General features: G+C 45.6%; 2 protein-coding genes across 12 annotated transcripts in view; both read left to right on the forward strand.

Moving 5' to 3' along the window:
• The window catches only part of LOC127063536 (RNA binding protein fox-1 homolog 2), a 77,800-nt gene extending 72,487 nt beyond the window's left edge, over positions 1–5,313 (forward strand). For all 8 annotated transcript variants that reach the window (XM_050993478.1, XM_050993479.1, XM_050993473.1 and 5 more), the window contains one exon: positions 43–5,313. In XM_050993478.1, coding sequence (XP_050849435.1) covers positions 43–56 — 14 coding nt within the window. In that variant the 3' untranslated portion in view covers positions 57–5,313. The remainder of the gene's footprint in view (positions 1–42) is intronic.
• Positions 5,314–5,746: 433 nt separating this feature from the next.
• LOC127063527 (cGMP-dependent protein kinase, isozyme 1-like) lies at positions 5,747–13,152 on the forward strand. 4 transcript variants are annotated; one of them, XM_050993458.1, is made up of 14 exons: positions 5,747–6,295; positions 9,272–9,434; positions 9,595–9,666; positions 9,755–10,011; positions 10,097–10,239; positions 10,323–10,460; positions 10,640–10,818; positions 10,899–11,146; positions 11,262–11,585; positions 11,656–11,887; positions 11,972–12,078; positions 12,161–12,400; positions 12,459–12,525; positions 12,614–13,152. In XM_050993458.1, exons 2-14 carry the CDS (start codon positions 9,321–9,323, stop codon positions 12,707–12,709), a joined length of 2,217 nt encoding a protein of 738 aa, XP_050849415.1. In that variant the 5' UTR covers positions 5,747–6,295; positions 9,272–9,320; the 3' UTR covers positions 12,710–13,152. The 4 variants fall into 4 exon arrangements, with proteins under 4 accessions (XP_050849415.1, XP_050849417.1, XP_050849418.1 ...); XM_050993460.1 differs by lacking the exon at positions 5,747–6,295 and adding an exon at positions 6,353–7,280; XM_050993461.1 differs by lacking the exon at positions 5,747–6,295 and adding an exon at positions 8,248–8,501.
• Positions 13,153–13,213: the final 61 nt, after the last annotated feature.

The following is a 13,213-nucleotide window of genomic DNA, read 5'->3' on the forward strand; positions in this document are numbered from 1 at the left end:
GAAGCATCGACCGACGGTCAACTATAATTATCTTTCTTTTAGGCAACGGTCTATAGAGGCGGGTACAACAGATTTACGCCGTATTAAATGAGACCTTAGAGAGAGGGGATCGGCAAGGAACGCGACCAGAAATCGCGGCCAGTAACGCCGCGAGAACAAGAGCAGCGGCGGTACATGCGTTCGCGCACACGCATACACGATTACACCGACGCGGGTAGAGGCGCACACATCCGACGTTACACGCAAAGCACATCGACGAGAAAGAAGCGACGCCTGGACCCTCTGCGCCTGCCAACGTTCGAGAGCAGCTGTTCCTCGTTCCACCAGCACCACCGCAACAACCACCGTCACCACCGCCGTCACCACCGCCGTCACCACCGCCGTCACCAGTGACAGAAAACGTCGTCGATCGCGCGTTTCAAGATCAATCCCACGCTCTTTTTCTTCTCGAACATTTGCGTTTCCGAGATCGAAAGGACTGAGAGAGAGAGAGAGAAAGAGAGAGGAAAGAGAGAGCCTATCGCTTCTCTCCTTTTTCCCCGCCTTTCTCGCCGTTATTTATTTATCGAAAGCAGTCTCGACGATAGGAGAAGAAGGACGCAAACACACACACACGGACGGACGGACGATCGCCGGAAACGATAGTCTCTAGAAGAAGCATCGATGTCTCCTGGAAAACCGATTCGCGTCCTTTCAGAGCGCTGAACGATGAACGCAGCCGGACGTTGCACAGGGTCTCAACAGGGTCTAGTCAGACACTCTCTCTCTTACCGGTTCCTAATCGAAGCACCACCGATTTTTAAACGTCGCAAATATAGATCGTCCTAGATCCGATTCGCTGGAAAGACAAATTTCGACTTGAAAGCGTACTCAATACTCTCTGGCAAGGCGAACCGAAGGAATCGGCACGTACCACCTAATTCTACATCTTCCTTCGAAATGTTCGTTCGCCTTTCCATTTTCCTTGTCCCCCTTTCTTTTCTTTTCTTTTCTTTTCTTTCTCCTTTCTCTTTTTCTTTTCTCTCTTTATCCCCTCTTTCCTCGTTATATCTCTTACCGCCGTACTCTACAAACGATAGAATTTACGTCGAAAAACCAAATCGAAACGTACGCGTTACTTGCGCGAATCGCACCGCACGAGCGCACGGAACGTTTGCGTTTAGTTTCATTGGGCGGGCTTCGACTCGCTCGCTACTTTTATTATTAACTATTAATATTATTATAATTTTATTATTATTATTTTATCATTGTCATTATTACTATTATTAGATCGCGCGAAAGATCTCTCAGTCGGGAAGATACGAAAATGCAAAGGAAGGACGATGGTCAGGATTTTTTTATCGTCTAAGAGAGAGCGTGCGCGCGTTCGTCGCTGCTAAGTTTTAACGTTCGAGGAAACGCGGCCGTAACGACGTCGCGTCGACCGTCGTACGTCTATCGTCCAAAGAGCGGTTTTTCGAACGATCGGGAAAACTCGGCAGGAGGGAAGATATCGACGCTGAGCGATTTGCGCGTGCGTCTCGCGTACTTCGAATTCACCGTAAAAAGACGTTTTTATCTTTGTGTATATTTTTGATACGTCCTTCTTTGTTTGATACACGACTGCTCGATATGCTCGACATATTTCTCGGACCGCCTATCCTCTTCGCAACAGACACGTTCACGCACACACGCATAACTCTTTATGAATTTTTGTAGAAACGTTTTGGTATCGCATTCGCGATTATCATCCTTACGGATTTACGTTAGTCAGACCGGACGTCGAGTGAACGCGCTTTTAAAAAGAATCGCGGACGTTTTTAATATTCGATCGTAATAGACGGTTTGATATCTTAATGGATTTAGCGAGGACGATCGCACGTTACTTTCTCTCGATATGTCTCGCGAGTTCCTTTCTCGAGGCACGTCTTATCCGTTGGAATTATCATCGAGGTTCGTTATCCTTTGCTCGCTTTCTCCCGATCGTAGTCGAGAATCGACGTTATCGCTAAAGGAGGGAAGACAAAGTCAAAGTTACGCTTACGATGGATCAACACGAAATGGAAATTGAACGCACATTGAGACGAGTGAGAACGATGTATCACCATACGCCCTTACCTTTTAAGTTATAGTTAGCCCGCGAGGATTTATCTAATATTATACGTAAGCAAATAAGAAATCTCGCACGAGAGAATAACGGGAGAGAGACGGACGTCGCAGAACTCTAGAGAGAGAAAAGCGGAGGAACAAAGAGAAAGAGGACGGCTAAACGATGGAAAGAAAATGCGAGGGGAATACGAAGTAGCCAAATATGACGAAAGATTTATCTTTATCTATCCAACGGCTGGAGTAGTCTCCTGGCCGTTATTTTACGTTTTAGTTTTTAAATCTCCTTAGAATATTAGAATAAAGCTAACGACGCATAGCTCTCTATCTCGGTAAATCTCTCGAGATGGACGAAAGAAGAAGAGGAAGGAAGGGGTCTTTCTTGCGTGTGCGTGAATGCCAGTTATATAAATGTGTAAATAGAGAACGATCGATCGTCGAGCACAAAATAAGCCGAAGAACGTAGCCGAAGAAGACTCAAGATATACTCATAATTTTCTCGTAAACGTTAAGATTGACGAGTCGGTAGATCGTAAAGAAATTCAACGCAAATACATACACACACGCGCGCGCGCGCGCACACACACACACACCCACCCACCACACACACCACACACACGAAATGAAAACGTGTAAGAGGTAATCTTAGCTGCTATGCGATTACGGTTACGATTAGGATTAGAATTACGATTACGATTATACAATAACGATAAACTTTATTCTACCAAGAGGATAGCTCGAGAGGATGGTTATCGTCAAAGTCGATGATCGATCCTTCTTTCGAGGAAGATCAAAAAAAAGGATCGAAGAACGAAGAGAGCCGCTATAGTATTTAGTCGATAGATGAAAGTTGATTAATTCCATTTGGAAATTTTGAAAATTTCGAAAGAACGCGTCTCGAACGAACGAATCTGCTTTGGGAGTTAATTCTGTGTAATGTGAACTGTGACTAAAATTTATACTTACTCGTAATCGATATCTTTATCGGGGTAGGCTATTATTATTAAATAGTTGCTAGAGATTAAGTCAAGCTCAAATTAGGAAAAGCGCGTCACGAGTGCACAACCAAATCTTTCGTTCTTCTCTTTCTTTTCCTTTGGTTTTTTTCTTTATCTTTCCGTCTCTCTTTTCCCCTTTTCTTTCCTTTTTCTTTTTTCGTTTCTGTTTTTTTCAATATACGATCGTATCGTGTCTCTTCTTTCTTCTTTACCTCTCGACTTTTGTCTTTGGCCGATAGAAGAGCGTAAAGACGATTATTAATTCCATCGTCCTTTCCGTTTTATCCCGAGCCTATTAAAACCTTTGGTCCATCGCCGAACGGGAAGAAAAAAATTCTAATAAGAAAGATCAAGAACCTGAACGAATCTGCATTAATTTCGTTTCTATTGATCTCATAGTTTTTCGCGTCGGGTCGTATCGAATCAATTTTAGCGAGAATAAAAATGAAAAGAAAGGAAAAGAAAAGAAAAGGAAGAAAGAAAGAAAGAAAGAAAGAAAGAAAGAAAGAAAGAAAAACAAAGAGATAAGCGAGCAGTGTATAAAGTTATTCAATGATACGCACCGTATGTTATACGTATAAATCTTACAACTAGCTATATAAAACATTAATTACCATTAAAGGGAATTTTTAAATGAATTTAGATGAATACATGACGTAATGACACATCTAACGAGCAACATATCCTAGCGTATTAGGCATGGCGTTAACCGAGATCTCTCTGTGCTTTTTACCGTCTTAGTCCTACGAGAGAGTCGACGTTGCGCGAAATGGCAAAAAAGAAGGCAAAGTACGATCAACGCGCATACAAACTCATTCACACGTAATACTCGAATGGAGTCGAAGTCGTCTTCTCGAAAGAGACTACTTCTACTTCTACGATAAGAAGAAAGAAACAAAATTATATGTATGTATATATATATATATATAAAAAAATATAAATAAATATATATATATATGTATGTATATACACACACGAAAATAGATAGCGTAAACGCAACGATATAAAATGAAGGTAACTTGGGCCGAACGACAGGGAAAATTTCAACGCTCTTCTAACGAACGATCTTTGGCAAAACGATCGTGCCCGTTTTCGAGTAATCGCAAAAGAAAATGTTAGAAAAAGAATAAAAATATGTAATACGTGAAAGAGGAATGTTCCATGACATTAAGGCGTTACAATGATTATTACCTATATTTAGGTCGAAGATTTGCGTGCGTGCGTGCGTGCGTGCGTGCGTGCGTGCGTGCGTGCGTGAGTGAATGAATGTAAAAAGTTTATCGTGTCCTTGTGCGTCTGTATGTTTGATGTCGCACCCGAGAGTGCGAGAGTGTGTGTAATAACGCGTATGAGTGAGATGAGAGAAAACGCATCTCGCGTACCTCCACGAATCAGCAACACTTTTTTTTCTTCTCGTCTTTAAAACGTAGCACGAAGATGGCGAGCTAACGCCGGCCCGCGCGCCGCTGTTCGAGATCGTAAATTATAAATGAATGAATTCACATAATTATATTCTTCATTATTAATAACGTTATTATTAATTAAATCGTAACGTGAAAGTAAAGAGGAAAGATGACAAAACGAAAGATGGTAAAGGAATAATCAGCGAGACGCGAATAAAGCACGAGCGAACGAGCGACTTGGACGAGCGATATCTGTAAATTTTCTTTTTGTTTTTCTCTCTCGGCGCGCAAAACGACATAAACACATATTTATACATATATTCTGGTAGATGTGATTCGCGAACGGATACGACGCAACCCAAACGCTTCGTCTTCGTTCGCGAATTCGCAAAAGACATTTTCACAGATTCACAACGCGACTCGGTTCGTTTCGTTTCCTTTTTTACGCGCCAAAGCGCGCGCGATACGTTGAGAGCGACTAAAGAGAAAAAAATACACGAGATACATATACATGTATATATATATATATGTATGTATGTATGTACGTATGTATATATCTACACAAACACAAAAACAAGAGAGGAGAGAGAGAGAAACGTGAGAAAATTGCGAGCGAACAGGGAATACAATCATCTCGAACTTTAGTTGCAAAATATTGATAGGGATAAAAGGTGTCGTTTGTGACACCTTTGTCATTGTCTGATTTGATGATATTTTCTAAGTCTGGACCAGTTGTTAGGTTCTTATTACTCCCATAGCGACTTCTTATGGCGTATTTTCTCTGTATATTGTCAATGTTTATTATTAAATATTTTTCAAATAAAAAATAGTCCTCTTCTACCGTTTGTCCATCGGAATCGGAGATTCGACTCGTCGTTCGTCGAATATATTATCCACTGAAAATTTGTCGCAAGGATGCGAGATAGAATACATGCGTACGTAAAATGATAAATAAGTAATCGATTAATTTCGGACTTTCTCCGAGGAACTTTATTCGGCTGCAGATATCTATGTACGAGATAATTGCAAGTGCATATACGGGTGACATTGTAAATATCGTACTCGCACGTGTATGCGCAATCCAGACGCGTACAGATAATCGTCGATAGCATCATCAGGGTCGAGGCTGACTGGCTGACTAGGTGGTTGGTTGGCTGGATGGCCGACCGATCGGTCGGTCGGCCGGCCGGCCGGCCGGCCGTATCGACGTTGGCAGAGGCGCCGCGAAAAACTCTCCCGCTCTTCCTACATTTTCACCTTAGTAGCTTCGTGGCCGGGCCGTCGATAGCACACAGCTACCTGTCGATCGCACGCGTCTTCCGCCGACCGACGCGAGTCCTTACCTTTTGTTTTCTTCTTTTTCCTTTTTTCTTTTCTCGTTATTCAGATCGATCCTCTCGTTGAATCTTATTTGGAAAATATCCAAATAATCGAAGCTTCCTCGGTTCCTCGTTTTTGGCAGTCCTACATTTGCTACCTCGCGAAATCGAAAGAATAAATCGAAAGAACAACGAACTATTCCTCGAATCACGTCGAAGGAAGGCCGAGGCGATAAAGTCGACGCGTGCGCGCGCCTGCGAATGTGCTGGTGCGCATTCCTCGATTATTACTCCAATTCCGATCGCGTTAGTCACTGGTTTTCCCATTAAAAGCCGCGGAATCGAACGAAATCGACGAGATCGTACGCTTTTCTCGGGATATTTGGTAAAAGAAAAGTAACGAAGAAATAAAGAGAGAAAAGTATCGAGCATGAAGATATTCGGAGAACCTTCGAAGAGGACGACAAAGTGACGATTGCGATCGGAAACGGTGAGTATTTTCTTCCGGTCGAGGCTCTTATCGCGAGCGGCTCTACCGAGCGAGAAAAAAAATCAGAGATCGACGAGCGAGCGAAGAGGGGATAAAAAAGAATCGTTTGCTCTCTCAATCGATTCGCTTCGGGATCGATCGTGTTACGGATACAACAATATTTTGCCTCGTTCCCGTTAAATAACAACCATTTTAAAATAAGATCACATGTCCTGGATCGTAAGGATCTTTTCAAATCCTCGAAGCTTGCAGGATCGGGGACGGGAGGTCTTCGACGGGCCCTTGCCACTTGAAAATACCCAAACGACGTCGCGTGCGCGCACCTCGACGGATTGATAAAAACCTATCTCCGATTGCGAGTGTTTGCTTAAGTGTACCAGAACGAGGTTATTCGGTTACTCGCAAAGACACGCAAGGGAAAAGATAAGTGGATATGTAGGCTTAAACGCGACGAATCGAGTGAAAATGGTCCAACCGATTCCTACGAAATCATCGAAATTCAATTGTCGAATTCAAAATGTCCGTTCGCTCGCACGATCGATTTGGTCTACCCGGGGTGGAGGAAAGCGATAAAAAAGAGAGGAGATAAAGTAAAATAAAAGAGAACGTAGGAAAGCACGGAAGAGCAATTAGTAGTAAAACTCGTTAATGGAAAGAAGAATAGACCCGTTAGATAAGATTCTCTGATAGCCGCGCGTACATACCTACCTGTTGACACTACGTCTTCTCGTTATCGGCCAGATAAGATTTCTGCGTCTTTGTCGAACCGAACATCAGTAGAATACACGAATTCGAGCGGTACAGCGGGAGAAGAACGACCGAAAAAAGAGTCATATCAAAGGGAGAAGGAGGATTTTTCGATTTTCCTTTGATATTTCTCGTTCGTGGATTCTCTCGCTCCCTCCTTTAATTTCCTCCGAAAGATGCCCGTTCCCGAAGCGTAACGCGACGCGTGCTTCGCTCGCGCTAAGCTTCAAACCGAAGGGTGAGTTTGAAGAAAAATAATAATAACTGCGTCGACGATGACGTTCGTTCGTTTCTCGATAGATGCTTATCCGAGGATGGCGTTAGAAATACATCGAAAGGCGATAGAGTACCAGCGAAACGAGGAAGAAAGTCGAATCGATCGATCGTAGGATCGTTGAATTCGTTCGGTCGTTTCCATTTTTCTCGCGTTTCTTTTCTTTCGCTGTTAGGAATGACGCCATCGGGATCGTTGTGCAACAGAGAAACATTGCGAAATATCGCTCCGTCGCTTTTCCGCTCTTCTGAACGAAAACGTGTCTTCCGTGTTACGTAAAAAAAAGAAAAAAAGAAAAAAGAAGAAAAAGAAAAATATAAAGATCTGCCGTAGGCCATTGTGTCGTCGCGATCGGTCGCAACGCGCAGCAAACGTCGCGTCGTTCCAACGCAACGAAATCGTATTGTTTTTTCTCTCTCTCTCTCTCTCTCTCTCTCTCTCTCTCTCTCGCTCTGTCTCTTCATCTTCTTCGTTTCGTTCTTTCGACGGAAAGACGATCGAAAGAGAACAAGGAACGTCGAGACTCGGGACTCAAAGATCGAAGCTTCCGAGGAAAAGGAGGATGTTTCTGCGACGACAAGTAAAGAGCGCAGCTTATCGCGATAAATTCTGAAAATAGTCGCGTCATCGCGCTAATTTTCCGCGACGCGCCGCGCCGCGAGTAAATAATTTTTCTCCTATAAACTAGCGTGAGCAAAGCGGAGCAACGAATAATTCGTTCGGTCGTTCTCGTCGTATTCGAACGAACTTTTCGGTTGTTGCAATTAAAACGCGGGTTAATCAGTAGATATCGCGATACGATCAACATTTCGGCACGATCGTGCGGCTTTCATGCTTAATCAAATATCGTTATCGTCGTCCGATATAGCGAGCGTACACCTTGGCGCTGCCGACCTTGCTTGCCTTCTTTCACTTTGCTTTTACCTTACAGCTCGTTGCGTTTCGATCGCGTCGAGAAGAAAACGTCGAGGGAGAAAGAGAGAAAAGAGGAGAGAACGAACGGGGGGATACGAAGGGATGCGGGTAAGGGTTTCCTTGTCCGTCGATCGAGAAGCTTCGAGGGCATCGATGAAGAACGGTCATTAATCATTCCTATACGAGATAACGTGGAAGATGCGACGCGAGAGCCCTGCATGATTCCTCGAATGCGCGCGACATTGGTATCGCGATAAATTCCATTTACGGGTAATTAAGTTTATCTCTAGCGGTAATAAATAATAAATAGCGTAAGCTTCGCGAAAAGGCAAGGACGGGAAAAAGAAACGCGTGACTTCGTTAGGCGTTCGGTTGCTCGAACTCGTGCAAAGCTATTTAACCATCGCCGAAGAGAAAGACAAGAGTTTTTCATTTTCTAGGCGTGTAATACAAACGTGTAGCTACCGATTAGATATCCGATCCGATCGAGTGTATCTCGAGAACGACAAACGATACACGAAACGTTATTAACTCGACAAAAGGATTACGTCAGGGTTTAGCTAATTTTTATAAAAAGACCCTCGGCGATTTGGGGGGTGATGAGTCTGAAAGGCCAAGGTCATGGAAGGAAAAGAATACTCCGGTATCGGGCGAGAAGGCGCTAATACGTTGAAACGACGAATCTTAATACGAACGAATAGTAAACGTCGTTAGCACAATCATGTGACCGTTCGAGGCGATCGCGCGGCACGTGGTTCGAACGACGAAATAGCAAGAAATTTCATAGCCCTTCGTCGGAGCTCGCTCGATCGCTCCTGCTTCTCCTCCTCCTCGTCGTCGTCGTCGTCCTCCTCCTCCTCCTCCTCCTCCTCCTCCTCCAGCATCGCGAGCGAACGCGAACGTAGCCAAAGTGTGCTAACGAAGAATAGATAAAGGAATATGAGCTCGATGGGTTTCAGTCGGTCGCCGACGAGCAGACGATCGCGGTCGCTCGTTGATCGCGCGTGAGATTAAGGAAAAACGAATACTCGTGATTTCAGGGGTAAAGTAAAGAGACTTTCTTCGAGACATGCGTTGGGCGAGAGAAACATGATGAGGTTCTCGTGCTTTCCGCGAGCGAGTATTCTCAGTCAGCGTGGCAGCATCAACTTCACGCACGTGAACGAGCACGATGGCGGATCGAGCGTATCGAGCGTCGTCGTGGTGAGTACTATCCCCAATCCCCCGACGATACATACGCACGTACGTAGAAGCAAAGAAATTATCGGCCGTCTAGCCGAGGATTAAAAGTACCTTGACCGCGAGCCACCGTGCGTCTTATCGCGACGCATCTAATTTTTCTGTTTGTCCGGCAATGCGCTAGAATGGAAGCACGAGGAGTCCCATCGCTACCAGTTACAAGCAGTCGGGCGAGCCGGATCTCACTTATGGCGTCGTAAGTAGAAAGCGCTTCCCGTTTTCCTTCCTCCTTTTTGCCGTTTCGAAAGTCCGTCACGCGGTCCTTGATACCCTCGATCCGACAGATACGTCCGCTTCCGAATGCCGTCCCGTCGAACGGAACGGTTTGCTCGGCCGCCACGAGCAAAAATCGAGCGAGCGAATCTTCCCGGGTGCAGAGCAATCGCGAGCACTTGGAGATTCACGAGGAGAAGAACGAGGCCGAGCAGGAGAACGGATACGAGGAGGTAAAACCGGCTAACCCCCGTGGCGGCGTCATCGGGAGGACTCCTACGCCGCCCACCTCGGCGGCGCCTATACCTACCTACGAGAAGGACGCCAGGTATCTCTCCGTCCATCCACCCGTTCCACCCTCGTTGAGCCCTTTATCTTTCGAGTTTATTCATTCAGGTATCTTTTTGAAATAGGAGCGCGAGACAGATAAAGCGCGCCATTTTGGAGAACGAGTTTCTTGGTAATCTCGAGAGCAATCAGGTAGAGTCTCTCGTCTCGGCGATGTATCCGAAACAGTTGCCGCCCAATACGATGGTGATTCGCGAGGGAGACATAGGTGAGACGTTGGTATTCGCCGACTTTCGATCCTTCCTGTTCGAACGATCGTTCGGCTCTTACCTTGGCTTGGCGCTTTTTCAGGATCTCATTTGTACGTGTCGGCGGAAGGGGAGTTCGACATATACCAAGGTACCAAGTTCCAACGAACCTTTGGCCCTGGCGTCGCATTCGGAGAAATAGCGTTGCTCTACAACACGAAGAGGCTTCGTTCGATCGGAGGTAAGGCTATCTCGCTTGTCGGTTACGTGGACACGTCGCGATGTATATGCGTGAGAATCGACGATCGAGCGGGCGCCGTCGTTGTCGTTGTCCGTTATTGTCGCGGACCGTCTCCGGTCGCTGTTGAACGCAGCGTACGAGCCACGATCGCGATTACGATTCTCTTCTTTTGCGAACAGTTAAGAAATCCGGTAAGGTATGGGTACTGGACAGATCGGTCTTTCTGATGGTGATGATGAGGAGCGCCCAAGATCGGCTCGAAGGCAACATCCGCTTCCTCCAGCGGGTCTCCGTTCTTCAAAAACTACCAGAACCGAAGGATCAGATACTATCGAAGATCTCCGATCTCATACGAGTGGTAACGTTGTCTTACTCGCCTATAACGATCGAGTTTTCCGCGATGACTCGCGATATTTCTATCGAAAGGCTCGCTCCTAGGAATTCTTCCCGGCGGGCGCAAAAATCCTTCGGCAGGGAGAAAAGGGCGACAAGTTCTTCATAATTAGCGGTGGGAACGTAAGAATAACGAAGGACACCGAGTACGGGGGCGAGGAGGAGTTGGTGGTTCTCGGTAAAGGACAATACTTTGGGGAGAAGGCACTTTACGACGACGAGGGGGAGCATCGTCGGCACGCGAACGCGATCGCCCTTGCACCTGGCGTCGAGTGCCTTACCCTCGACGGATCGTTAGTCTCGCTTCCATCTTTATTTTTGACAACTTTTCGCTTCGCGTCGTTCTCTCTCTCTCTCTCTCGCGCGTGACCAACCTCTCGTTCTCACGTCGACGAAACCTTCCTTCAGGTCCTTCCTCAATTATCTGGGCAGCCTCGAGGAGATTCGCAACAAGGATTGGCTCGCCGAGTACGAGAAGCAAAAGAGCTCGCTGACGCCGAAGAAATGGACGAACGAGTATTCGAATCTGACGTTGTTCGATCTCGAAACGAGAGGCACGCTCGGCGTTGGCGGCTTCGGACGGGTCGAGTTGGTAACGTTAAAGTCCGATCCCGACAAAAGTTTTGCCCTGAAGAAGCTCAAGAAGAAGGTTATGGTCGATCAGCAACAGCAGGAGCACGTTCTCAACGAAAAGCACATTATGCAGGCCTGCGACTCGCCTTTCATATGCAAGTACGTCTTGATCGTATCGCCGCCTATCTCCCTCTTCGAATCGACCCTATCCTCCCTTCTTTCGTCGTAGACTTTATCAAACGTACAAGGATCCCAAATACGTCTACTTCCTTATGGAAATCTGTCTGGGTGGTGACGTGTGGACGACCCTACAAAAGAGACGATTGTTCGACGACGCCACCGCGCAATTCATGGTAGGCTGCGTCGTCGAGGCTCTGGATCATCTGCACTCCTTGAACATCGTTTATCGAGATCTCAAGCCGGAAAATCTCATGCTCGACTCTCGTGGTTATCTCAAACTGGTACCGGATCGTCCATGAACGTGAAACGCTTACGCTCGTGCCTTGCTTCGATCTATATTTATATCTCTCAATTGCTCCTCGCAGGTTGATTTTGGATTCAGCAAAAAGATCGGTCCTGCCAAGACGTGGACCTTTGCCGGTACGCCCGAATACGTTGCTCCGGAGATAATATTGAACAAGGGACACGACAGGTAATCCTCTCTCTCTCTCTCTCTCTCTCTCTCTCTGTCTCGCGATGGCCGAGCTTAACGAAGGAAATAACGTTGCTCAAAGGGCGGTGGATTATTGGGCACTCGGTATTCTGACGCACGAGCTCCTCGTTGGCAAGCCACCTTTCCGTGCGGCCGATCACATGACGACGTACAACAAGATACTCAAGGGGATCGAAGTCGTCGGTATACCGAGCATCATTAACAAACATGCCAACAATTTTATTAAGAAGCTTCTACGGCATTCCGCTTCGGACAGATTGGGCTACCAAAGAAACGGCATACAGGATATACGCGATCACAAGTAAGAATCCTTGGCGTATCAATATCCCGTCCGATTCATTCCCGTCGTTTTATTTCAGATGGTTTTCCGGATTCAATTGGCAAGCTCTTCAACGATTAGCCTTACCCGCTCCTATAGTGCCGACGGTAAATTTTCTTCTCTCTCGTTAGTTCTTCGCGACGCAACTTTCTATATTACGTCGTTTCGTCTTATTTCGTTCTTTTCTATTTTCAGGTGCGAAACCGTATCGACACGCGAAATTTCGAAAGATATCCTCCGGAACGAGATATTCCGCCGGACGAATTTTCAGGTTGGGACAAGGACTTTTGATCGAAGGATGATCGTCTCTTCTTCGATCGTTCGCCTCGGGGAAGACTCTTTATTTCGCAATGGCGCGCGTTCCTCGATAAGATTAATCTAAGACGATAAAATTATAAATGACACACGATGTAAACGCGTTCCTTTGGGGAAGAAGGTATAGAGAAAAAAAAATCCTAGATACGCGATAAGGATTATCTCGATTAGAACGATATCCGTTCTACTGGCTTTTCCACAATAGAACACTTGAAATCTTTCGATCGAAACTTTTTAGAAGACTCTCCTTCTTAACCGTACGCTATTTTCCAAACGATTCTTCTCCATCGATACGCATAGGTGTCTTTAAATTCAACGAATGATATTGTAACGTTACTTTTGAGAATGATATTCTCCGTTTGAATAAATATACCCATATAGCTCGAGACTTTTCGCGTGGAGATGGGAAAAACGTGAAATCGACGACATCGTTTATAACGCCTGAGAGAATATACGTTTTTCAATAAAGAATTTTATAAA

Source organism: Vespula vulgaris, chromosome 4, assembly GCF_905475345.1.
Source record: "Vespula vulgaris chromosome 4, iyVesVulg1.1, whole genome shotgun sequence".
NCBI lineage: Eukaryota > Metazoa > Arthropoda > Insecta > Hymenoptera > Vespidae > Vespula > Vespula vulgaris.